We start from the raw sequence: 26,724 nt of genomic DNA, 5'->3' as shown, positions 1-26,724 counted from the left end.
TAATTGGCTTTGGTATAAATGTAAATTGGCCCTAGTGTGTGTATGATAGTGTTAACATGCTGGTTGGTGCGGGCCCGGTGGGCCGAAGGGCCTGTTGCCGTGCTGCATCTCTAAACTTAAAAAAAACTAAACGAACAAATTGTTGCTAGTGTGTATAGGATAGAGCGGGTGATCACTGGTCGGAGCGGTCCCAGTAGGAATAAAGGCGAATGTTTCCACGCTGTATCGCTAAGGTCTGAAGTCCAATGCCTCCCTTTTTGCAGGTGGACTACTTCAACAACCAGATCATCGTGGACCTGGTGGAGCAGCCACACAAGGGCATCATCTCCATCCTGGACGAGGCTTGCATGACGGTGGGCAAGGTGACCGACACCATGCTGGTTGACACCATGGATGCCAAGCTGGGCAAGCACGCCCACTACACCAGCAGGAAGGTAGGGACAGGGCCACCTGCAGGGCAAGCATGGTGCTACACCAGAAGGAAGGTTCGGCAGGGTCAGAAGGTGGCATGGAATCCATAGACAATAGACAATAGGTGCAGGAGTAGGCCATTCGGCCCTTCGAGCCAGCACCGCCATTCAATGTGATCATGGCTGATCATCCACAATCACTTCCCCGTCACACAATGTTCCACCATCAGAGTGGAACCTCCTTGCTGACACCACCAGGTGTGCACCAACCTTAATAATAATAATGGATGGGATTTATATAGCGCCTTTCTAATACTCAAGGCGCTTTACATCGCATTATTCATTCACTCCTCAGTCACACTCGGTGGTGGTAAGCTACTTCTGTAGCCACAGCTGCCCTGGGGCAGACTGACGGAAGCGTGGCTGCCAATCTGCGCCTACGGCCCCTCCGACCACCACCAATCACTCACACACATTTACACACAGGCAAAGGTGGGTGAAGTGTCTTGCCCAATGACACAACGACAGTATGCACTCCAAGCGGGATTCGAACCGGCTACCTTCCGGTTGCCAGCCGAACACTTAGCCCATTGTGCCATCTGTCGTCCCAACCTTGTCACTCTTCAGGTCACAGCACGACAACTTGGACATGGATCATCTCATCAAACTTGCTCACACAAAGATCAAAATAACCCTATTGCAACCAGTGCCCATGCGAGCGTGACCTGCACAAGATAGCCCAGCTGATGTCGGTTGTGCAGTAAACAAGCAGAAGCAGAAGCAGTTCCTGCCTTCTCCCCATATCTTTAAGACCTCTATCTAGCTCTCTCTTGAAAGTATCCAGAGAATTGGCCTCCACTGCCCTCTGTGGCAGAGAATTCCACAGATTCACAACTCTCTGGGTGAAAGGGTGAGGAAGTGCAGAGTGTGCAGGAGCAGCCTGTACAGCACGCGCCTCGCCGCATCACAGAACGGCACGCTGGGCATCTCGGGAAGGCGGCTCATGTTGTGTGGGGCCGGCTCTCGGGAAGGGACCCGGGCCGTAGGTCCTATGAGCAATTCTCCAGGTGTGGTCTCACAAGGGCCCTGTACAACTGCAGAAGGACCTTTTTGTTCCTACCGTCGACATCACAGTCTACATCACCATCTACATCTCTACATCCACAATCTGTACCCCTGTTCCTGCCTTCTCCCCATATCCCCTGACTCCGCTATCTTTAAAAGCCCTATCTAGCTCTCTCTTGAAAGCATCCAGAGAACCGGCCTCCACTGAGGCAGAGAATTCCACACTCAGATTGGTGAGGCTTTGCATGTAATACTGTATAGATTGGGTCCCCATACCTAAAATAAATATAGTAACGTTGGAGGCAATAGTCACGTGTACCGAGGTAACAGTGAAAAGCTTTTTTGTTGCGTGCTATCCAGAAAATGTATGATCACAATCGAGCGGTCCACAGTGTACAGATACAGGATAAAGGGAATAATGTTTAGTGCAAGATAAAGTCCAGTAAAGTCCAATTAAAGATAGTCCGAGGGTCTCCAATGAGGTGGATGGGTGGTCAGGACCGCTCTCAAGTTGGTTAGAGGACGGTTCAGTTGCCTGATAATAGCTGGGAAGAAACTGCCCCTGAATCTGGAGGTGTACGTTTTCACACTTCTGTACCTCTTGCCCGATGGGAGAGGGGAGAAGAGGGAGTGGCCGGGGTGAGACTGGTCCTTGATGATGCTGCTGGCCTTGCCGAGGCAGCGTGAGGTGTAGATGGAGTCAATGGAAGGGAGGTTGGTTTGGGAGGAACTGCAGATTCTAATTGATACCAAAAATAGACACAAAGTGCTGGAGTAACTCAGCGGGTCAGTAGGTGATGTTTCAGGTGGGAACACTTCCTCAGGTGCAGTAGAAGGGATGTGCAAGAAGGAACTGCAGACGCTGGTTTACACTGAAGATATACAAAAAATGCTGGAGTAACTCAGCAGGACAGGAGAGAAGGAATGGGTGACGTTTCTAACCCTCTCTCTCTCCATCCCTCCCACATCCTGGGTCTCCGACCAGTCTGACTGTCCTCCTTATTCAATTTTACCTCTGTACGCTTCGTTGTCACCTTCCCCTAGCTAACAATGATCTATTCCACATTTTCCTTGTTCTATCGTCCTCTTTGATCCCCCGTTTTCACACCTTGCCCTTCTCTATCTCTGTGTCTCCCTCTCCGCCCTGACTCTCAGTCTGAAGAACGTTCTCGACACCCAAAACGTCACCCATTCCTTCTCCTCCAGAGATGCTGCCTGTCCCGCTGAGTTACTCCAGCATTTTGTGTGTGTGTGTGTGTGTGTGCCTGCAATGGAAGGGAGGTTGGTTCGTGTGATGGTCTGGGCTACATCCACATCTATCAGCAACTTTCCAGCTTCACTAGGTCGATCTCAACCACTAACGCATATGCATGTTCAATCTACAGCTCGCCCCAACTGAAAAGGATATGGAGTTCAACAAACACTTCAGAATAAAGCACTACGCCGGACAAGTCACGTAGGTTGTCTATTTAATCTTATAGGACATTATTGAAACATATAAGATTATTAAGGGTTTGGACACGCTAGAGGCAGGAAACATGTTCCCGATGTTGGGGGAGTCCAGAACCAGGGGCCACAGTTTAAGAATAAGGGGTAAGCCATTTAGAACGGAGACGAGGAAACACTTTTTCTCACAGAGTTGTGAGTCTGTGGAATTCTCTGCCTCAGAGGGCGGTGGAGGCAGGTTCTCTGGATACTTTCAAGAGAGAGCTAGATAGGGCTCTTAAAGATAGCAGAGTCAGGGGATATGGGGAGAAGGCAGGAACGGGGTACTGATTGGGGATGATCAGCCATGATCACATTGAATAGCTCGCTGGCTGGCTCCCGATGTTGGGGAAGTCCAGAACCAGGGGTCACAGTTTAAGGATAAGAGGGAAGTCTTTTAGGACCGAGATGAGAAAATCATTTTTTACACAGAGAGTGGTGAATCTGTGGAATTCTCTGCCACAGAAGGTAGTTGAGGCCACAGTTCATTGGCTATATTTAAGAGGGAGTTAGATGTGGCCCTTATGGCTAAAGGGATCAGGGGGTATGGAGAGAAGGCAGGGATGGGATACTGAGTTGGATGATCAGCCATGATCATATCGAATGGCGGTGCAGGCTCAAAGGGCCGAATAGCCTACTCCTGCACCTATTTTCTATGTTTCTATGTTCTTAGTTTCTATGAATGGCGGTGCTGACTCGAAGGGCCGGATGGCCTACTCCTGCACCTATTTTCTATGTTTCTAATGGTTCTTCAAGGCCAGGAATTACTCCAGCACTCTGTGAAATGTCATCTATCCATATTCTCCACAGATGCTGCCTGACCCGCTGAGTTACTCCAGCACTCTGTGAAACGTCACCTATCCATGTTCCCCACAGATGCTGCCTGACCCGCTGAGTTACTCCAGCACTCTGTGAAACGTCACCTATCCATGTTCCCCACAGATGCTGCCTGACCCGCTGAGTTACTTTAGTTTAGATTAGAGATACGCTGCAGAAACAGGCCCTTTGGCCCACCGAGTCCACACCAACCAGTGATCCCCGCACACTAAAGTTTAACGTCTAGTGTAAATAGGTGATCGATGATCAGTGTGGCCTTGATGGGCTGAAGTGGAAGTTTAGGTTAGTATAGTTTAGAGATGCAGCGCGGAAACAGGCCCTTCGGCCCATCGAGCCCACCGAGCCCATGCCGGCCAGTGATCCTCGCACACTGCCCTACACACACTGGGGACTATTTACATTTCTACCAAGCCACTTAACTTACAAACCTGTACGTCGTGGGAGGAAACCGAAGATCTCGGAGAAAACCCACGCAGGTCACGGGGAGAACGTACAAACTCCGTACAGACAGCGCCCGTAGTCGGGATCGAACCCGGGGTCTCCAACGTTGTACGGCAGCAGCTCTACCCGCTGCGCCACCGTGCCGCCCCTTGGTGTGGTTGTTTGATCTAAAGCTGTCTTTTGTGCTTGGATTCAGGTACGCTGTGGATGGTTTCATTGACAAGAACAAGGATAATCTATATCAGGACTTCAAACGCCTCATGTACAACAGGTCAGTGCAACATGGCAACGTCTGCCTCGGGTTCCTGTTGTCTCACTTTATAAGTTTAGAAGTGATAGGGGCAGAATTAGGCCATTCAGCCCATCAGGTCAACTCTGCCGTTTAATCATGGCTGATCTATCTCTCCTTCCTAACCCCATTCTCCTGCCTTCTCCCCATAACATCTGACACCCGTACTAACAAGAATCGAAGGTAGACAAAAGTGCTGGAGAAACTCAGCGGGTGCAGCAGCATCTATGGAGCGAAGGAAATTTTTCCTTCGCTCCATAGATGCTGCTGCACCCGCTGAGTTTCTCCAGCACTTTTGTCTACCTTCGATTTTCCAGCATCTGCAGTTTCTTCTTAAACACTAACAAGAATCTATCTATTTCTATTTCTAACTAAACAAATGTGGGCAAACGGGAGCAGCTTAGATGGGCATCTTGGTGGGCTTGGACAAATCGTGCAAATGTTCATAAGGGCTTGGAGCAGAATTAAATCATATCGCCCATCAAGTCCACTCCGCCATTCAATCAAGGCTGATCTATCTCTCCCTCCTAACCCCATTCTTCTGCCTTCTCCCCATAACCTCTGACACCCGTACTAATGAAGAATCTATCTATCTCTGCCTAAAAAATATCCACCGACTTGGCCTCCACATCCTTCTGTGGCAAAGAATTCCACAGATTCACCACCCTCTGACTAAAGAAATTCCTCCTCATCTCCTTCCGAAAGGAACGTCCTTTAATTCTGAGGCTGTGACCTCTGGTCCTAGACTCTCCCACTAGTGGAAACATCCTCTCCACATCCACTCTATCCAGGCCTTTCACTATTCGGTAAGATTCAATGAGGCCCCCCTCATCCTTCTAAACTCCAGCGAGTAGAGGCTTATTGCTGTTTTGCAAGATGGAATGGAGGGAACTGCCAATGTCCATATATAACCCATCTGACGGGCCTGTTTCCACGCTGTATCTCTAAACTGAACTAAACTACAGAACAGCCCTGTTTATTGTCACGGGTTTGCGGGGAGAACGTACAAACTCCGTACAGACACCACCCATAGTCAGGATCGAACCCGGGTCTCTGGCGCTGTGAGGCAGTAGCACCACCTTCCTTTTCCAGCTGCACGGTGGCGCAGCGGTAGAGTTGCTGCCTCACAGCACCAGAGACCCGGGTTCGATCCCGACTACGGGTGCTGTCTGTACGGAGTTTGTACCTTCTCTCCGCGACCTGCGTGGGTTTTTCTCCGAGATCTTCGGTTTCCTCCCCACACTCCAAAGACGTGCAGGCTTGTAGGTTAATTGGCTTGGTGTAAATGTAAAAAGTGTCCCTAGTGGGTGTAGGATGGTGTTAGTGTGCGGGGGAACGCTGGTCGCCACGGACCCGGTGGGCCGAAGAGCCTGTTTCTGCACTGTATCTCTAAACTAAAGTAAACTCCATGAGCCTGAAGAAGGTTTAATGCCTTGTGAGCAAATTAAACGAATGTGCTGTCCACAACACCAGCATCTCAGAAACGTCGCCTATCCACAGTCCCCAGAGATGCTGCCTGACCCGCTGAGTTACTCCAGCACTCTGTGTCTTTGTTTTTCCCCCAATATGATTTTTCTCTCCCTGTCCGCAGTGTCAACCCCGTGCTGAAGGACATGTGGCCGGAGGGGGAAATCAGTATCACCCAGGTCACCAAACGACCCCTGACAGCAGCCACCCTCTTCAGAAGCTCCATGATTGCCCTGGTGGTTAACTTGGAATGCAAGGTAAGCGAGCAGAGTCAAGAGTCAGGCGTGCCGTATTGTCAATAACAGACACAAAATGCTGCAGTAACTCAGCGGGACAGGCAGCATCTCTGGAGAGAAGGAATGGGTGACGTTTCTGGTCGAGACCCTTCTTCCCAGATAGAACAATGAAATTCTTGCAGCAGCACAACAGAATATGTAAACATGGTACACTGTAAACAATACGATAAACAAAAGAAAGTTCAGTATATATATTTATATAAATATATATATCACACACACACACACATATATATATATAAATATAATTATATTAGTGTGTGTATATATATATATATTCATCATCATCGGCGGTCACTCAAAACGAGTATGACTGTCCTCTCCTCTCCAGAGGGTCGTCTAATTGTGGGTCTGCAGATGTCTGTAGAGGCCGATCCACGATCCACACACCTTGGTGCAACGTGGGCAGTGGAGACTGGCGGTGGTTGGTAGTCATCGAGCCCCCTACTCTCTCTCATAGAAACATAGAAACATAGAAAATAGGTGCAGGAGGAGGCCATTCTGCCCCTCGAGCCTGCACCGCCATTCAATATGATCATGGCTAATCATCCAACACAGTATCCTGTACCTGCCTTCTCTCCATACCCCCTGATCCCTTTAGCCACAAGGGCCACATCTAACTCCCTCTTAAATATAGCCAATGAACTGTGGCCTCAACTACCTTCTGTGGCAGAGAATTCCAGAGATTCACCACTCTCTGTGTGAAAAATGTTTTTCTCATCCCGGTCCTAAAAGACTTCCCCCTTATCCTTAAACTGTGACCCCTTGTTCTGGACTTCCCCAACATCGGAAACAATCTTCCTGCATCTAGCCTGTCCAACCCCTTAAGAATTTTGTAAGTTTCTATAAGATCCCCCCTCAATCTTCTAAATTCTAGCGAGTACAAGCCGAGTCTATCCAGTCTTTCTTCATATGAAAGTCCTGACATCCCAGGAATCAGTCTGGTGAACCTTCTCTGTACTCCCTCTATGGCAACAATGTCTTTCCTCAGATTAGGAGACCAAAACTGTACGCAATATTCCAGGTGTGGTCTCACCAAGACCCTGTACAACTGCAGTAGAACCTCCCTGCCCCTATACTCAAATCCTTTTGCTATGAATGCTAACATACCATTCGCTTTCTTCACTGCCTGTTGCACCTGCATGCCTACTTTTAATGACTGGTGTACCAGGTCTCGTTGCATCTCCCCTTTTCCTAATCGGCCACCATTTAGATAATAATCTACTTTCCTGTTTTTGCCACCAAAGTGGATAACCTCACATGTATCCACATTATACTGCATCTGCCATACATTTGCCCACTCACCCAGCCTATCCAAGTCACCTTGCAGCCTCCTAGCATCCTCCTCACAGCTAACACTGCCCCCCAGCTTAGTGTCATCCGCAAACTTGGAGATATTGCCTTCAATTCCCTCATCCAGATCATTAATATATATTGTAAATAGCTGGGGTCCCAGCACTGAGCCTTGCGGTACCCCACTAGTCACTGCCTGCCATTGTGAAAAGGACCCGTTTACTCCTTCTCTCTCTTCTCTCTCTCCTTACGGTGCTGTCACTTTGTCTCTGCCACACGGCGTGGTTCCATTTCGTGACGTGCGGCTCCTTCCTGCACGGATTTCCTCCAGGAGCGCCTGCCTGTCCAGTGCAATGTGCTCCCAGTTGCTCGATGTGATGTGGAATTTCTTCAGACTGTTCTTGATGTCCTTGAAGCTTTTCTTTGGCCCGCCGGGGGCTAGCCAACCTTCCTTCAATTGAGAGTACAGGATCTGTTTAGGGAGGCGTGTGTTGTACATCGGGATGACATGGCCAGTCCATCGAAGTTGGTGCTGCATTATTGTGGTGGTGATGCTGGTCATGTTGGCTTCCTCCAAAAAGATGTTTGTCCTCCCAATCTTGTCCTCGGAATCTTTCGTAAGGATCTCTGATGGTATTGTTCCAGGGCTCTCAGGTGCCTGCTGCAGGTGGTCGATGACTCGGCTCCATACAACAGGGTAGGGAGGACAACGGCTCTGTAGACCAGCAATTTTGTTTGAGCCTTTCGGTCTCAACACACACACACACACACACACAATTATATATATATATATATAATTGTATGTGTGTGTAATAAATGTGTGGAGCAGGCAGTGAAGAAAGCGAATGGTATGTTAGCTTTCATAGCAAAAGGATTTGAGTATAGGAGCAGGGAGGTTCTACTGCAGTTGTACAGGGTCTTGGTGAGACCACACCTGGAGTATTGCGTACAGTTTTGGTCTCCAAATCTGAGGAAGGACATTATTGCCATAGAGGAAGTGCAGAGAAGGTTCACCAGACTGATTCCTGGGATGTCAGGACTGTCTTATGAAGAAAGACTGGATAGACTCGGTTTATACTCTCTAGAATTTAGGAGATTGAGAGGGGATCTTATAGAAAGTTATAAAATTCTTAAGGGGTTGGACAGGCTAGATGCAGGAACATTGCTCCCGATGTTGGGGAAGTCCAGGACAAGGGGTCACAGCTTAAGGATAAGGGGGAAATCCTTTAAAACCGAGATGAGAAGAACATTTTTCACACAGAGAGTGGTGAATCTATGGAATTCTCTGCCACAGAAGGTAGTTGAGGCCAGTTCATTGGCTATATTTAAGAGGGAGTTAGATGTGGCCCTTGTGGCTAAAGGGATCAGAGGGTATGGAGAGAAGGCAGGTACGGGATACTGAGTTGGATGATCAGCCATGATCATATTGAATGGCGGTGCAGGCTCAAAGGGCCGAATGGCCTACTCCTGCACCTAATTTCTATGTTTCTATGGATAATATATTTACATAAATATATATATGTACTGAACTTTTAAGAAATATTGGATTTTAAGTAAGTGTGTGTGTGAGAGATATATCTTCTTAGGCCCCCTTCGGTCATGGCTGACCAGGGGTGTCTCCAGGGTTGGAGGACGCCTGTGCGTGACTTTGTTTAACGTGGGGAGACTGGTGCACAGACAGCCACCCCACGTCCTTGACAGATCTGGGTCAGGATTCAGTGGCATGGAGTCCAAGACGACCGGAGACCCTTTTCTGCTGCAGCCTTCATCCGCCTTCCCAGCCGTTGTGACGCTCCACTAAGGTCAGCCATCGTCCTCCGCCTGTTCCACCGTTGAGGTCTTGGTTGGATTGCTCTTTGTCAGGGACCTCCCCCCTCGACCTTACCGCCATGGGTGGCCCTACCAGGAGCATAGCTCCAGACGGCATCGCTCTCAGGATCTCAGGTCCACACAAGCTTCTCCACCACGACAAGGTGACAATCCACGGAGAAGATGTGTGATATATGTGTGTAATATATATGTGTGCATTCTCAATATATATATATTATATATATATGATTATATAATATATATTTGAATACGCCCACACACACATCACACACACCTCATGCACATATGTATGTGTGTGTGTGATATATGCATGTAATATATATGTGTGAATTCTTAACATCTAAAAAAATATGATTATATATGTATATTTTAAGAATACACATACTGTGCGTGTGTGTGTGTTCTTTATGTTTATCTCCACGGTAAAAAACAGAAGAGAAATACTTGCACTAATTGCATTATAGGCCGGTGAAGGTGCTGAAGTATGAATTTCATTGTTCCATTCTTGACACATATGCCCATGAAACACTCTTGACATCAGACTGAAGAAGGGTCTCGACCAGAAACATCACCCATTCCTTCTCTCCAGAGATGCTGCCTGTCCCACTGAGTTACTCCAGCATTCTGTGTCTATCTTCGGTGTACAACCAGCGTCTGCAGTTCCTTCCTACACATACTCATCGAGGACCTTGCCCATCTCCTGTGACTCCACGCATTGGTGACTTTAACAGGTTCCTATTCTCTACCCACTTACTTTTCTTCCCTTCATCCACATAAAATCTCTTTGGATTCTCTTTGGAGAAAGTGCAGATAATAAAAGGTTCTACAGTGAAGTGAGTTCAGGGTGTGTCTCACTTTCACACGCCCCCTATAGCTGCTCCCTCACATCCCCAGAGACCTGGGTCCAATCCTGACCTCGGGTGCTGCCAGCGTGGAGTTTGCAGGTTCTTCCTGTGAATGCGTGGGCTTCTGCCTGGTGCTCCAGTTTCCTCCCGCGTCCCAAACACGGACAGGTCTTTGGGACGCAGGTCAAAGGTGGCCCTCTGCAAATTGCCCGTAGTGTATGTAGCGAGTGGATGAGAAAGTGGGATAACATAGAACTGGTGTGAAAGGGTGATCGATGGTCGGCATGGACTCGGTGGGCCGAAGGGCCTGTTTCCATGCTGTGTAGATTAACCAACTAAACTTGCAGTTCTGTAGAAATAAGGAACTGCAGATGCTGCTTTAAAAAAAAGACACAAAGTGCTGGAGTAACTCAGTGGGTCAGGCAGCATCTGTGGAGAACATGGATAGGTGATGTTTCACAGAGTGCTGGAGTAACTCAGCGGGTCAGGCAGCATCTATGGAGAACATGGATAGGTGACGTTTCACAGAGTGCTGGAGTAACTCAGCAGGTCAGGCAGCATCTGTGGAGAACATGGATAGGTGATGTTTCTCAGAGTGCTGGAGTAACTCAGCGGGTCAGGCAGCATCTGTGGAGAACATGGATAGGTGATGTTTCTCAGAGTGCTGCAGTAACTCAGCAGGTCAGGCAGCATCTGTGGAGAACATGGATAGGTGACGTTTCACAGAGTGCTGGAGTAACTCAGCGGGTCAGGCAGCATCTGTGGAGAACATGAGTAGGTGACGTTTCATGTTAGAACCTGTCTTCAGACCTAAAATTGAATAAGGCTCTTCAATTTTCTTATGTTGAACTGCATGTGCCAAAATTGTGTCCATTTGCTTAGTCCACCTATTTTGTTGTTGTCATATCATAGGTTTAAGGTGAGGGGAGAAAGATTTACAAGTTCAGATGTTATAGGAGTAGAATTAGGCCATTCGGCCCATCGTGTCTAATCCGCCATTCAATCATGGCTGATCTCTGCTTCCTAACCCCATTCTCCTGCCTTCTTCCCATAACCCTTGACACCCGTTCTAATCAAGAATTTGTCGATCTCTGCCTTAAAAAATATCCACTGACTTGGCCTCCACGGCCTTCTGTGGCAATGAGTTCCACAGATTAACTACCCTCTGACTAAAGAAGTTCCTCCTCCGCTCATTTCTAAAATAGCACCCTTTAATTCTGAGGCTCTGAGGTCCTAGACTATCCCACTAGCGGAAACATACTCTCCACATCCACTCTATCCAAGCCTTTCATTACTCTGTAAGTTGCAATGAGGTCCCCCCTCAACCCTCTAAACTCCAGCGAGTCCAGTGCTGTCAAATGCTCATCATATGTTAATCCATTCATTCCTGGAACCATTCTTGTAAACCTCTGAACCCTCTCCAGAGCCAGCACATCCTTCCTCAGATATGGGGCCCAAATTTGATCACATTACTCTGACCAGCGCCTGTGGAATTCACTGCCTCAGTGGAGGCCGGTTCTCTGGATACTTTCAAGAGAGAGCTAGATAGGGCTCTTAAAGATAGCGGAGTCAGGGGATATGGGGAGAAGGCAGGAACGGGGTACTGATTGGGGATGATCAGCCATGATCACATTGAATGACGGTGCTGGCTCGGAGGGCTGAATGGCCTACTCCTGCTATTGTCTTATAGAGTCTCAGCATTGCATCTCTGTTTTTGTATTCCAGTCCTCTTGATATAAATAGGATTTAATTCGAACCAGAGGTGTAACATTTTTACACAAAGGGTGGTGGGTGTATGGAACGAGCTGCCGGAGGAGGTAGTTGAGGCAGGGACTATCGCAACATTTATGAAACATTTAGACAGGTACATGGATAGGACAGGTTTAGAGAGATATGGGCCAAATGCAGGCAGGTGGGACTTGTGTAGCTGGGGCATGTTGGCTGGTGTGGGCAAGGTGGGCAGTAGGGACCTTTTCTCACTGATGATAGACACAAAACTATCTTCGTTCCTCATATCTCGCTTGGGCAGCTTACAAACTTTCATAACAAGAGGATTTCAGTATAGGAGTAGAAAGGTTCTTCTGCAGTTGTAGAGGGCTCTGGTGAGACCACATCTGGAGTATTGCGTACATATTTTTTCTCCTAAGAGGAAGGACATCCTTGTGATTGAGGCAGTGCAGCGTAGGTTCACGAGATTGATCCCTGGGATGGTGGGACTGTCATATGAGGAAAGATTGAAAAGACTAGGCTTGTATTCACTGGAGTTTAGAAGGATGAGGGGGATCTTATAGAAACATATAAAATTATAAAAGGACTGGCCAAGCTAGATGCAGGAAAAATGTTCCCAATGTTGGGCGAGTCCAGAACTAGGGGCCACAGTCTTAGAATAAAGGGGAGGCCATTTAAGACTGAGGTGAGAAAAAACATTTTCACCCAGAAAGTAGTGAATTTGTGGAATTCCCTGCCACAGAGGGCAGTGGAGGCCCGGATGGATTTAAGAGAGAGTTAGATAGAGCTCGAGGGGCTAGTGGAATCAAGGGATATGGGGAGAAGGCAGGCACGGGTTATTGATAGGGGACGATTAGCCATGATCGCAATGAATGGCGGTGCTGGCTCGAAGGGCCGAATGGCCTCCTCCTGCACCTATTTTCTATGTTTCTATGTAACCCAGCGGTATTAATATCGACCTCTCACCAAGTAGCCCTTTCTTTCCCTCTCTCACTATCCCTCCCCCATCCTAGTTCTCCGACCAGTTTAACTGGCCTCCTGATTAAAATTTATCTTTGTGCACCTCGTTGTCACCTTCCACGAGCAAACAGTGATCTATTCTATATTTTCATGAGCTTCATCCCCTTTGATCTCTCGTTTCCATGTCTGTGTCTCCCTCTACCCCAGACTCGGTCTGAAGAAGGGTCTCGACCCAAAACTTCTCTCCGGAGATGCTGCCCGTCCCGTTGAGTTACTTTGGCATTTTGGGTCTATCTTTGTTGAGCGGGCAGATGCATGGCAGATGCAGTTTAATGTGGATAAATGTGAGGTTATCCACTTTGTTGGCCACAAACAGGAAGGCAGATTATTATCTAAATGGTGTCAAGTTGGGAAAAGGGGAAGTACAACGGGATCTGGGGGTCCTTGTTCATCAGTCACTGAAAGTAAGCATGCAGTTACAGCAGGCAGTGAAGAAAATGAATGGCATGTTGGCCTTCATAACAAGAGGATATTGAGTATAGGAGCAAAGAGGTCCTTCTGCAGTTGTACAGGGCCCTAGTGAGAGCACCTGGAGTATTGTGTGCAGGTTTGGTCTCCAAATTTGTGGAAGGACATTCTTGCTATTGAGGGAGTGCAGCGTAGGTTCACCAGGTTAATTCCCGGGATGGCGGGAATGTCATATGCTGAGAGAATGGAGCGACTGGGCTTGTATATTCCAGAATTTAGAAGGATGAGAGGGTATCTTATTGAAACATATAAGTTTATTAAGGGTTTGGACATGCTAGAGGCAGGAAATATGTTCCCGATGTTGGGGGATGTTGGCAGGGGCCACGGATTAAGAATAAGGGGTAAACCATTTAGAACGAAGATGAGGAAATACTTTTTCACACAGAAAGTTGTGAGTCTGTGGAATTCTCTGCCTCAGAAGGCGGTGGAGGCAGGTTCTCTGGATGCTTTCAAGTGAGAGCTAGATAGGGCTCTTAAAAACAGCGGAGTCAGGGGGTATGGAGAGTAGGCAGGAACGGGGTACTGATTGGGGATGATCAGCCGTGATCACATTGAATGGCGGTGCTGGCTCGAAGGGCCGAATGGCCTACTGCTGCACCTATTGTCTATTGTCTATTGAATGAACTAATTTCTTTTCAGGAACCTTACTACGTGCGATGCATCAAACCGAATGACCAAAAATCCCCGGTGCTGTTCAACTACGAACGCTGCAGGCACCAGGTGGAGTATCTGGGCCTGTTGGAAAACGTGCGTGTGAGACGGGCTGGATTTGCCTATCGGCAACCGTACGATCGCTTCTTATTGAGGTAAATCCAATGCCGGTGCGACAGTGCGCGCTAAAACAGTTGCCAAATGTTATGGAAGTGTAGGCACAAAATGCTGGAGTAGACATTAGACAATAGACAATAGACAATGGGTGCAGGAGTAGGCCATTCGGCCCTTCGAGCCAGCACCGCCATTCAATGTGATCATGGCTGATCATCCCCAATCAGTACCCTGTTCCTGTCTTCTCCCCATATCCCCTGACTCCGCTATCTTTAAGAGTCCTATCTAGCTCTCTCTTGAAAGTATCCAGAGAACCAGCCTCCACCGCCTTCTGAGGCAGAGAATTCCACAGACTCACAACTCTCTGTGAAAAAGTGTTTCCTCATCTCCGTTCTAAATGGCTTACCCCTTATTCTTAAACTGTGGCCCCTGGTTCTGGACTCCCCCAACATCGGGAACGTATTTCCTGCCTCGAGCGTGTAGAAACCCTTAATAATCTTATACGTTTCAATAAGATCCCCTCTAATCCTTCGGAATTCCGGAGTACACAAGCCCAGCCGCTCCATTTTCTCAGCACATGACAGTCCCGCCATCCCGGGAATTAACGATGTCAACCTACGCTGCACTCCCTCAATTGCAGGAATTATGGCTGATCATCCCCAATCAGTACCCCGTTCTTGCCTTCTCCCCATATCCCCTGACTCCGCTATCTTTAAGAGCTCTATCTAACTTTCTCTTGAAAGCGTCCAAAGAATAGGCCTCCATTGCCTTCTGAGGCAGAGAATTCCACAGAATTCTCAGCGGGACAGTCAGCGTCTCTGGAGAGAAGGAATAGGTGACGTTTTGAGTCAACACCAGTCTTGCATTGATGACGCCGAAGTAGAGATTTCCTAGGAGCCAATATCACCCACAACTTCTCCTGGACCACCCATATTGAAGCAACGACCAAGAAAGCACACCAACGCCTCTACATCCTTAGAAGGCTGAGGAAGTTCAGCATGTCCCCGACATATCTCACCAACTTCTACAGATGCGCCGTAGGAAGCATTGTATCGGGATGCATCACAGCTGGGTTTGGGAACAGCTCCATCCAAGACCCGCAAGAAATTGCAGCGAATTGTGGACACAGCCCGGACCATCGCACAAACCAACCTCCCTTCCATTGACTCCATCTACACCTCACGCTGCCTCGGCAAGGCCAGCAGCATAATCAAGGACCAGTCTCACCCCGGCCACTCCCTCTTCTCCCCACTCCCATCAGGCAAAAGGTACAGAAGTGTGAAAACGCACACCTCCAGATTCAGGGACAGTTTCTTCCCAGCTGTTATCAGGCAACTGAACCATCCTACCACAACCAGAGAGCAGTCCTGAACTACTATCCACCTCATTGGTGACCCTCAGACTATCTTTGATTGGACTTTGCTGGCTTTGCCTTGCACTAAACGTTATTCCCTTATCATGTATCTGTACACTGTAAATGGCTCGATTGTAATCATGTATTGTCTTTCCGCTGACTGGTTAGCACGCAACAAAAGCTTTTCACTGTACCTCGGTAAACTAAGCTGGACTGAACTGAACTTGTATCTTTAATTCTTTCAATCAATTCAATCTCCATCATCTGTAGTTCCGTCCCACACATTTCGACTGCTCCACTGCAAAATCCCCTCGTGGTATGTCTACTTTGAAGAGGTTCTCCTCCTCTCTCCGCCAAGAGATCTGCGACATCCTCTCTCGCTGACCCCCCCCCCCTCTGTGCCGGCTCTGATTTGTTCCGTACATTATCGTATCACTATTTTCCCTCTCCCCCGACTCTCAGTCCGAAGAAGGGTCTCGACCCGAAACGTCACCTGCTCCTTTTCTCCAGAGATGCTGCCTGACCCACTGAGTTAAGGGCCTGTCCCACTTGAGCGTCATTTGCGCTTCACGCAGGTGGCGTGCCAAGATTTTGAGAATCCCAAGATCCTGCGTCACTGCCTACGCCGCCATGCACCATGCGCGCGTAATGCGTCGTGACGCGTAAATTATGTCGCGTAAATGACGCGCAAATACGCCCAAGTGCGACAGGCCCTTTACTCCAATATTTCGCTGTGGGGGGTGAAGGGGAGTGAGGGGGTTATGGGGAGAAGGCAGGAGACCGGGGTTAGGAGCGAGAGACAGATCAGCCAAGATTGAATGGCGGAGTAGACTTAAGAAGACCTTGTGACTAGTTTGTATCTCTCTTCGGCGTAAACCGGCATCTGCAGTTCCATCCGCCACAAATTATTCCATGTTCGTTTGTAAATGTGTTGCAGGTATAAGATGACGTGTGAGTACACCTGGCCGAATCATCTCATGTCCACCGATGCGGAGGCAGTCCGAGCCATTATAGACCAACATGGCTTCCAGCAGGATGTGGCGTACGGGAAGACCAAGCTATTCATCCGAACGCCGCAGACTTTATTTGAACTGGAGACGGAGCGAGCAGAGAAATTTCCTTTCATCGTACTGTTTCTGCAAAAGGTAACGATTCACAGTCCATTCATTTACAATGTCTTGTGGCTGCAGCAAAGAAGTCTGTGTTAAAAATGGAGTCAGTCTGAAGAAGGGTCCAGACCCGAAACGTCACCTATCCATGTTCTCCACAGATGCTGCCTGACCCGCTGAGTTACTCCAGCACTCTGTGAAACGTCACCTATCCATGTTCTCCACAGATGCTGCCTGACCCGCTGAGTTACTCCAGCACTCTGTGAAACGTCACCTATCCATGTTCTCCACAGATGCTGCCTGACCCGCTGAGTTACTCCAGCACTCTGTGAAACGTCACCTATCCATGTTCTCCACAGATGCTGCCTGACCCGCTGAGTTACTCCGGCACTTGGTGTCCTTTTTTTTGTAAAACGGTATCTGCAATTTCTTGCTGAAACAAAATGACTGCAGGATGTTGGTTTATATCAAGGTAGAATATATTTTTTCTCCAGAGATGCTGCCTGTCCCGCTGAGTAACTCCAGCGTCCTGTGACAATCTGCAATTCCTTGTTTCTACAAGTGATGTAACTTGGTTGAGACCCTGAAAAATGTATAGTGCTGATATTTCCTGTCATAAGGTCATGTGATAGGAGCAGAATTAGGCCATTCAGCCCATTAAATCTACTGCACCATTCAATCATGGCTGATCTATCGTTCCCTCTCAACCTCATTCTCCTGCCTTCTCCCCATAACCCCTGACACCTGTCCTAATCAAGAATCTATCTATCTCTGCCTAAAAATATCCATTGACTTGGCCTCCACAGCCTTGTGTGACAAAGAATTCCACAGATTCACCACCCTCTGACATGTGTAATTCCTCCTCATCTCCTTCCTAAAGGTACGTCCTTTAATTCTGAGGCTGTGACCTCTGGTCCTCGACTCTCCAATAGTGGAAACATCCTCTCCACATCCACTCTATCCAATCCTGTCATTCGGATTAAAAGCAACTTACATTTATACGACATATTTCACAATCGCTGATTGTCCCTAAGGACGTTGTTGCCAATTGAAATGCTTCATAAAAAATTACCAAGCCACTTGAATAAAAAGCTCTTTGTTGATTTGAGAGATGGAATTTTGAACACTGTACGCAGGTCCAGTTTCTGTTCCCTTTTGAGTGTCATCTGTAAATAATAAGAGTATCAGACATGATCAGACATGGGGTGGCACGGTGGAGTAGCGGTAGAGTTGCTGCCTTACAGCGCGCTCACAGCGCCGGAGACCCGGGTTCGATCCCGACTACGGGTGCTGTCTGTACGGAGTTTGTACGTTCTCCACGTGACCTGTGTGGGGTTTTCTCCGAGATCTTCAGTTTCCTCCCACCCTCCAAAGACTGCAGGTTTGCAAGTTAATTGCAGGAGGGCTGTGATTGGAAACTAAATATTCCAGGATTTCGTTGCTTCAGGTGTGATAGAATTGGAGGGGCAAGAGGTGGTGGTGTTGCATTGCTAGTCAGGGAAGATATTACAGCAGTGCTTTGGCAGGATAGATTGGAGGGCTCATCTAGGGAGGCTATTTGGGTGGAACTGAGAAGTGGGAAAGGTGTAGCAACACTTATAGGGGTGTATTATAGACTGCCAAATGGGGAACGAGAATTGGAAGAGCAAATATGTAAGGAGATAGCAGATATTAGTAGTAAGCACAAGGTAGTGATTGTGGGAGATTTCAACTTTCCACACATAGACTGGGAAACACATTCTGTAAATGGGCTGGATGGTTTGGAGTTTGTAAAATGTGTGCAGGATAGTTTTTTGCAGCAATACATAGAGGTACCTACTAGAGGAGGGGCAGTGCTGGACCTCCTGTTAGGAAATGGGACAGGTGGCGGAGGTATGCGTTGGGGAGCATTTCGGGTCCAGTGATCACAATACCATTAGTTTCAATATAATTATGGAGAAGGTCAGAACTAGCCCTAGGGTTGAGATTTTTGATTGGAGAAAGGCTAACTTTGATGAGATGCGAGATGATTTAAAAGGAGTGGACTGGGACATTTTGTTTTATGGGAAAGATGTAGAAGAGAAATGGTGGACATTTAAAGGGGAAATTTTAAGAGTACAGAATCTTTATGTTCCTGTTCGGTTGAAAGGAAACAGTAAAAATTGGAAAGAGCCCTGGTTTTCAAGGGAAATTGGACATCTTGTTCGGAAAAAGAGGGAGATCTACAATAATTATAGGCAGCATGAAGTAAATGAGGTGCTTGTGGAGTATAAGGAATGTAAAAAGAATCTTAAGAAAGAAATTAGAAACGCTAAAAGAAGATATGAGGTTGCTTTGGCAAGTAAGGTGAAAGTAAATCCGAAGGGTTTCTACAGCTATATTAATAGCAAAAGGATAACGAGGGATAAAATTGGTCCATTGGAGAAACAGAGTGGGCAGCTATCTGCAGAGCCAAAAGAGATGGGGGGGATATTGAACAATTTCTTTTCTTCGGTATTCACCAAGGAGAAGGATATTGAATTATGTGAGGTAAGGGAAACGAGTAGAGTAGTTATGGATACTATGAGTTTCAAAGTAAAAGAAGTACTGACACTTTTGAAAAATATAAAAGTGGATAAGTCTCCAGGTCCTGACAGGATATTCCCTAGGACATTGAGGGAAGTTAGTGTAGAAATAGCCGGGGGCTATGACAGAAATATTTCAAATGTCATTAGAAACGGGAATAGTCCCGAGGATTGGCGTACTGCGCATGTGTTCCATTGTTTAAAAAGGGTTCTAAGAGTAAACCTAGCAATTATAGACCTGTTAGTTTGACTTCAGTGGTGGGCAAATTAATGGAAAAGATACTTAGAGATAATATATATAAGCATCTGGATAAACAGGGACTGATTAGGAACAGTCAACATGGATTTGTGCCTGGAAGGTCATGTTTGACTAATCTTCTTGAATTTTTTGAAGAGGTTACTAGGGAAATTGACGAGGGTAAAGCAGTGGATGTTGTCTATATGGACTTTAGTAAGGCCTTTGACAAGGTTCCTCATGGAAGGTTGGTTAAGAAGGTTAAACTGTTGGGTATAAATGCAGGAATAGCAAGATGGATTCAGCAGTGGCTGAATGGGCGAAGCCAGAGGGTAATGGTGGATGGCTGTTTGTCGGGTTGGAGGCAGGTGACTAATGGGGTGCCTCAGGGATCTGTGTTGGGTCCTTTGTTGTTTGTCATGTACATCAATGATCTGGATGAAGGGGTGGTAAATTGGATTAGTAAGTATGCAGATGATACCAAGATAGGGGGTGTTGTGGATAATGAAGAGGATTTCCAAAGTCTACAGAGTGATTTAGGCCATTTGGAAAATGGGCTGAAAGATGGAAGATGGAGGTTAATGCTGATAAATGTGAGGTTTTACACCTTGGCAGGACAAATCAAAATAGGACGTACATGATAAATGGTAGGGAATTGTAGAATACAGTTGAACAGAGGGATCTGGGAATAACCGTACATAGTTCCTTGAAGGTGGAATCTCATATAGATAGGGTGGTAAAGAAAGCTTTTGGTATGCTAGCCTTTATAAATCAGAGCATTGAGTATAGAAGCTGGGATGTAATGTTAAAATTGTACAAGGCATTGGTGAGACCAAATCTGGAGTATGGTATACAATTTTGGTCGCCCAATTATAGGAAGGATGTCAACAAAATAGAGTACAGAGGAGATTTACTAGAATGTGCCTGGGTTTCAACAACTAAGTTACAGAGATAGGTGAATAAGTTAGGTCTTTATTCTCTGGAGCGCAGAAGGTTAAGGGGGGGACTTGATAGAGGTCTTTAAATGATGAGAGGGATAGACAGAGTTGATGTGGATAAGCTTTTCCCTTTGAGAATAGGGAAGATTCAAACAAGGGGACATGACTTGAGAATTAAGGGACAGAAGTTTAGGGGTAACATGAGGGGGAACTTCTTTACTCAGAGAGTGGTAGCTGTGTGGAATGAGCTTCCAGTGAAGGTGGTGGAGGCAGGTTCGTTTTTATCATTTAAAATAAATTGGATAGTTATATGGATGGGAAAGGAATGGAGGGTTATGGTCTGAGCGCAGGTATATGGGACTAGGGGAGATTATGTGTTCGGCACGGACTAGAAGGGTCGAGATGGCCTGTTTCCGTGCTGTAATTGTTATATGGTTATATGGTTATATGGTAAGAGTACAATAAACAAACAGACAAACAATGCTGCTTATGACAGTCCAGATAGCGGTGGATAATTTTAAGGTAATAATAATAATAATGGATGGGATTTATATAGCGCCTTTCTAATACTCAAGGCGCTTTACATCGCATTATTCATTCACTCCTCTTCTAGATTCTTCTGCAGTTGTATAGGGCTCTGGTAAGACCACATCTGGAGTATTGTGTACAGTTTTGGTCTCCTAATTTGAGGAAGGACATCCTTGTGATTGAGGCAGTGCAGCGTAGGTTCACGAGATTGATCCCTGGGATGGCGGGATGTCATATGAGGAAAGATTGAAAAGACTAGGCTTGTATTCACTGGAGTTTAGAAGGATGAGGGGGTATATTATAGAGACTTATAAATTATAAAAGGACTGGTCAAGCTAGATGCAGGAAAATGTTCCAATGTTGGACGAGTCCAGAACCAGGGGCCACAGTCTTAGAATAAAGGGGAGGCCATTTAAGACTGAGGTGAGAAAAACTTTTTCACCCAGAGAGTTGTGAATTTATGGAATTCCCTGCCACAGAGGGCAGTGGAGGCCAAGCGCTGGATGGATTTAAGAGAGAGTTAGATAGAGCTCTAGGGGCTAGTGGAGTCAAGGGATATGGGGAGAAGGCAGGCACGGGTTATTGATAGGGGACGATCAGCCATGATCACAATGAATGGCGGTGCTGGCCCGAATGGCCTCCTCCTGCACCTATTTTCTATATTTCTATGTATGAATGGCGGTGCTGCCTCGAAGGACCGAATCGTCTCCTCCTGCACCTATTTTCTACGTTTCTATGTTTCTATCCAGGCCATATGACAATAAAACACTCTTGACTCTTAATAGCGCTGATATTTGGTTCCTGTCTTCAGAAGAATGATTTGCTGTGCTTGGCTGCCTGTGATTTAGAGAGAGAGGAATCTGGTTATTCACTGCCTCATCTCTGCACATCACATGAAGATGCCTGGCCTACTTTCATGACCTTAGCCTTTCACTTGTGAGTTTGATAAATGTGTTGTCCCTTCATGGAGCTGCAAGTATCCGGCCCCCCGGGTAACGTGCTTGAAATCGGTAGATCCTTTTTGGATTTAGAAACTGTAGAAACTGTGGCAGATAAATAGGCAGCCAGATGTTGAATATAATAGTTCAATTCAATTCAGTTCAGTTGAGTTTATCGCCACGTACGTGCCTTATTCAATTCTCAAGGGATTGGACAGGCTAGAAGCAGGAAAAATAATTCCCGATGTTGGGGGGAATCGAGAACCAGGGGTCACAGTTTAAGAATAAGGGGTAGGCCATTTAGGACTGAGATGAGGAAAAACATTTACACCCAGAGAGTTGTGAATCTGTGGAATTCTCTGCCACAGAAGGCAGTGGAGGCCAATTTGCTGGGTGTTTTCCAGAGAGAGTTAGATAGAGCTACATAGAAAATACATAGAAAATAGGTGCAGGAGGAGGCCATTCGGCCCTTCGAGCCAGCGGTGCTGGCTCGAAGGGCCGAATGGCCTCCTCCTGCACCTATTTTCTATGTATTTCATTGTGATCATGGCTGATCGTCCCCAATCAATAACCCGTGCCTGCCTTCTCCCCATATCCCTTGATTCCACTTGCCCCTAGAGCTCTATCTAGCTCTTTAGGTAAAAGGAATCAAGGGATATGGGGAGAAAGCAGGAACGGGATACTGAGTTTGGATGATCAGCTGTGATCATATTGAATGGCGGTGCTGGCTCGAAGGGCCGAATGGCACCTATTTTCTACGTCTATGTCCATGTCATTGGTGCCTGACCCGCTGAGTTACTCCAGCACTTTGTGTTTTTTAAACAATCTAAACATCAGCAGTTCCTAGTGTTTACATTATTAATACCGCACTGAACTGTTTTTGTTGCGTGCTAACCAGGCAACAGAATGACAATACATGATTACAATCGAGGTATTTACAGTGTATAGATACATGATAAGGGAATAATGTTTAGTGCAAGGTAAAGGCAACAAGGTCCGATCGAGGATAGTCCGAGTTGTTTAAGAAGGAACTGCAGATGCTGGAACAATCGAACAAGGGTCTCGACTCGAAACGTCACCTATTCCTTCGCTCCATAGATGCTGCCTAACCTGCTGAGTTTCTCCAGCATTTTTGTCTACCAAGGATAGTCCGAGGGTCACCAATGAGGTAGATAGCAGGTAGACAAAAATGCTGGAGAAACTCAGCGGGTGAGGCAGCATCTATGGAGCGAAGGAATAGGTGACGTTTTGGGTCGAGACCCTTCTTCAGACTGATGTGAGGGTGGGGGGGGCGGGAAGAAGAAAGGAAGAGGCGGAGCCAGAGGGCTGAGGGAGAGCTGAGAAGGGGAGGAGACAGTGAGGACTATCTGAAATTAGAGAAGTCAATGTTTATGCCGCTAGGGTGTAAACTGCCCAAGCGGAATATGAGGTGCTGCTCCTCCAATTTCCAGTGGTCTTCACTCTGGCCGTGGAGGAGGCCCAGGACAGAAAGGTCAGATTCGGAATGGGAGGGGGAGTTGAAGTGCTGAGCCACCGGGAGATCAGGTTGGTTATTGCGAACCGAGCGGAGGTGTTGGGCGAAGCGATCGCCAAGCCTACGCTTGGTCTCACCGATGTAGAGCAGCCGACACCTAGAGCAGCGGATGCAATAGATGAGGTTGAAGGAGGTGCAGGCGGTAGTTCAGGACCGCTCTCTGGTTGTGGTAGGATGATTCCGTTGCCTGATAACAGCTGGGAAGAAACTGTCTCTGACTCTGGAGGGAGTTGTGTGTATTGTGTGTTGACTTTCTTCCATATTGTGCCTCCAAGGCACTAAAAAGATTTTTTAAATTTTCACTGAGTGTTTCACATAAGCAGATTAAAGTCTCTGATGAGGTAGTACAGACACGCGGTTGATGTGGAGGTATTGGCCTCCAGTGGAAATCTAGGCCACAGCAGCCGAACAGCAAAAGGAGGAGGAACACAGCAGCATAGAAACATAGACAATAGGTGCAGGAGTCGGCCATTCGGCCCCTCGAGGCAGCATGGCTGATCATCTAAATTCAGTACCCCGTTCCTGCTTTCTCCCCATATCCCTTGATTCCCTTAGCCCTGAGAGCTAAATCTAACTCTCTCTTGAAAACATCCAGTGAATTGGCCTCCACTGCCTCCTGTGGCAGAGAATTCCACAGATTGACAACACTCTGGGTGAAAATGTTTTTCCTCATCTCAGTCCTAAATGGCCTACCCCTTATTCTTAAACTGTGACCCCCTGGTTCTGGACTCCCACCCACATGGGGAACATTTTTCCTGCATCTAGACTGTCTTACTACCTGGAAGATGCAGCAATTTCACAGCAATTTATTTATTTTTAATTAATTATTCATTGAAAAAATTATCTCGCGCAACTGAGCTGCAGACGGAATTCAAGAGGATTCATAGACTGGTCATAGCAGTGAGCAACTGATTTTACAGATTAGTAGAGATGTCTTGCACTCAGACTTGTTAGACTTTAGAGGTACAGTGTGGAAACGGGCCCTTCGGCCCAATGAGAGAGGACTAGATCGGGTAGATGCACAGAGTCTCTTGCCCAGAGTAGGGGAATCGAGAGCAGAGGACACGGGTTTAAGGTGAAGGGGAAAAGATTTAATGGGAATCTGAGGGGTAGCTTATTCACACAGGGTGTGGTGGGTGTATGGAACGAGCTGCCAGAGGAGGTAGTTGAGGCTGGGACTATCCTATAGTTTAACAGTTAGACAGGTACATGGATAGGACAAGTTTGGAGGGATATGGACCAAACCCGGGCAGGTGGGACTAGTGTAGCTGGGTCACGTTGGTCTGTGTGGGCAAGTTGGGCCGAAGGGCCTGTTTCCACACTGTATCACTCTGTGACTGTGAGTCCGCACCGACCAGCGGTCACCCCGTGCATTAGATTAGATTAGAGATTAGATTCCTTTATTTGTCATTCAGACCTTTCGGTCTGAACGAAATGTCGTTGCCTGCAGTCATACATATAATAGTAAATAACAAAACACACAATAAACACAAATTAACATCCACCACAGTGAGTTCACCAGGCACCACCTCACTGTGATGGAGGCAAACGTCTTAAGTCACTGTTTCTTCCCTCCTCTGCGCTGAGGCGATCCAGGCCTCCGATGTTGTTACCCCACTGGGCGATGGTAAGTCAGTCCCGCGGCTCAACCGAGCTCCGCGAACGGGCCGGTTCAAGCTCTGCTGCCCGGGGCGGTTGAAGCTGCCGCAGATGCCGCCCTCCAGGCCAGCGGACGCAGCTGTAGTTGAGGGAGCTCCGGAAAAACAGGTCACCAACCTGTGACCTGCGAGCTCCCGACGATGTCGTCCACTGGCCCGCAGCCGAGCCCCGAATTCAGGTCGCCGCCGCCGGAACGCCGCCTCAGCCACCGGAGCACCGCCTCAGCCCCGAGTCGTGCCGCCTCAGCCATCGGAGCACCGTCTCAGCCCCGTGTCGTGCCGCATCAGCCACCGGAGCACCGTCTCAGCCCCGTGTCATGCCGCCTCAGGCACCGGAGCACCGTCCCAGCCCCGTGTCGTGCCGCATCAGCCACCGGAGCACCGTCCCAGCCCCGAGTCGTGCCGCCGCCACAAATGCCAGAACGCCGCCACAGCTCCGAATTCGGCCAGCCTCGCGTTGGTAAGTCCTGGCTGGCTCTGCTTCCGGTGCCTCGAGGTCGGTCGCAGTTGGAGGCCGCCAGCTCCGCCATTAGGCCTCAGCGCAGACGGAGGCAGAGAAGGGGGATACGACAAAAAATAGTCGCATTCCCCTGACGGAAGAGACAAGAAACCATGTTTCACCCCCCCCCCTCCCACTCACATAACACACCTAATAAACTAAAATTTAACTAAAACAAGACAAAAAAAACAACAACAAAAAGTAAAAACAGACGGACTGCAGGCGAGCCGCAGCTGTTCAACAGCGCCGCCACTTCCGCAGCTGAGACGGTGCCATTAGTTATATCCCACACACACTAGGGACAATTTACAATCTTGCACTAATTGTTATTCCCTTTATCCAGTACCTTTAGACTGGACTTTAGAGATAGAGCACGGAAACAGGCCCTTCGGCCCACAGAGTCCGCGCCGACCAGCGATCCCCTGTTTACATTATCCCACTTTCCCGTCCACTCCCTACATACTAGGGGGCAATTTACAGAGGGCCGATTAACCTACAAAGCCAAATGCCTTCGGGATATGGGGAGGAACCCGGAGCACCCAGGGGAAACCCACATTCCTGCTTTCTCCCCATATCCCTTGATTCCCTTAGCCCTGAGAGCTAAATCTACCTCTCTCTTGAAAACATCCAGTGAATTGGCCTCCACTGCCGTCTGTGGCAGAGAATTCCACAGATTCACAACTCTCTGGGTGAAAAAGTTTTTCCCCAAACTCCACACAGGTCAGGATCGAACCCGGTTCTCTGGATGGATGGGTACACGACTAGGACAGGTTTGGAGGGATATGGACCAAATGCCGGCAGGTGGGACTAGTGTAGCTGGGACATGTTGGCCGGTGTGGAGAAGTGTGGCTGAAGGGCCTGTTTCCACACTGTATCACTCTACGACTCTGGTGCTGTGAGGCAGCAACTCTAACACCTGTTTAACTGTCTGCCCGCAATGTAAAAAAACAGGTTTAAATGCAGGGCAAATCTCTCTCTGCCCTGTCCAAAGCAAGACCACCTGACATTTCTTAAAATGTTTAGGCAGGAAGTAGACTGAATGGTCTAAATCTACTCCTTTAACTTGTGAACTTGTGAACATGAACTGCAGATGCTGGTTTACACCGAAGATAGGCACAAAACGCTGGCGTAACTCAGCGCCTCTCGACC

General features: G+C 47.6%; 1 protein-coding gene across 1 annotated transcript in view; it reads left to right on the top strand.

Annotated features, from left to right (window-relative positions):
• The window catches only part of LOC116972507 (unconventional myosin-Id-like), a 112,125-nt gene that overhangs the window by 29,183 nt on the left and 56,218 nt on the right, over positions 1–26,724 (top strand). The window contains exons 11-16 of the mRNA XM_033020287.1: positions 264–434; positions 2,861–2,931; positions 4,435–4,509; positions 6,119–6,251; positions 14,114–14,280; positions 16,531–16,738. Coding sequence (XP_032876178.1) covers positions 264–434; positions 2,861–2,931; positions 4,435–4,509; positions 6,119–6,251; positions 14,114–14,280; positions 16,531–16,738 — 825 coding nt within the window. The remainder of the gene's footprint in view (positions 1–263; positions 435–2,860; positions 2,932–4,434; positions 4,510–6,118; positions 6,252–14,113; positions 14,281–16,530; positions 16,739–26,724) is intronic.

Source organism: Amblyraja radiata, chromosome 4 (genome assembly GCF_010909765.2).
Source record: "Amblyraja radiata isolate CabotCenter1 chromosome 4, sAmbRad1.1.pri, whole genome shotgun sequence".
Classification (NCBI taxonomy): Eukaryota; Metazoa; Chordata; class Chondrichthyes; order Rajiformes; family Rajidae; genus Amblyraja; species Amblyraja radiata.
This window is presented reverse-complemented; position numbering and strand designations above follow the sequence as displayed.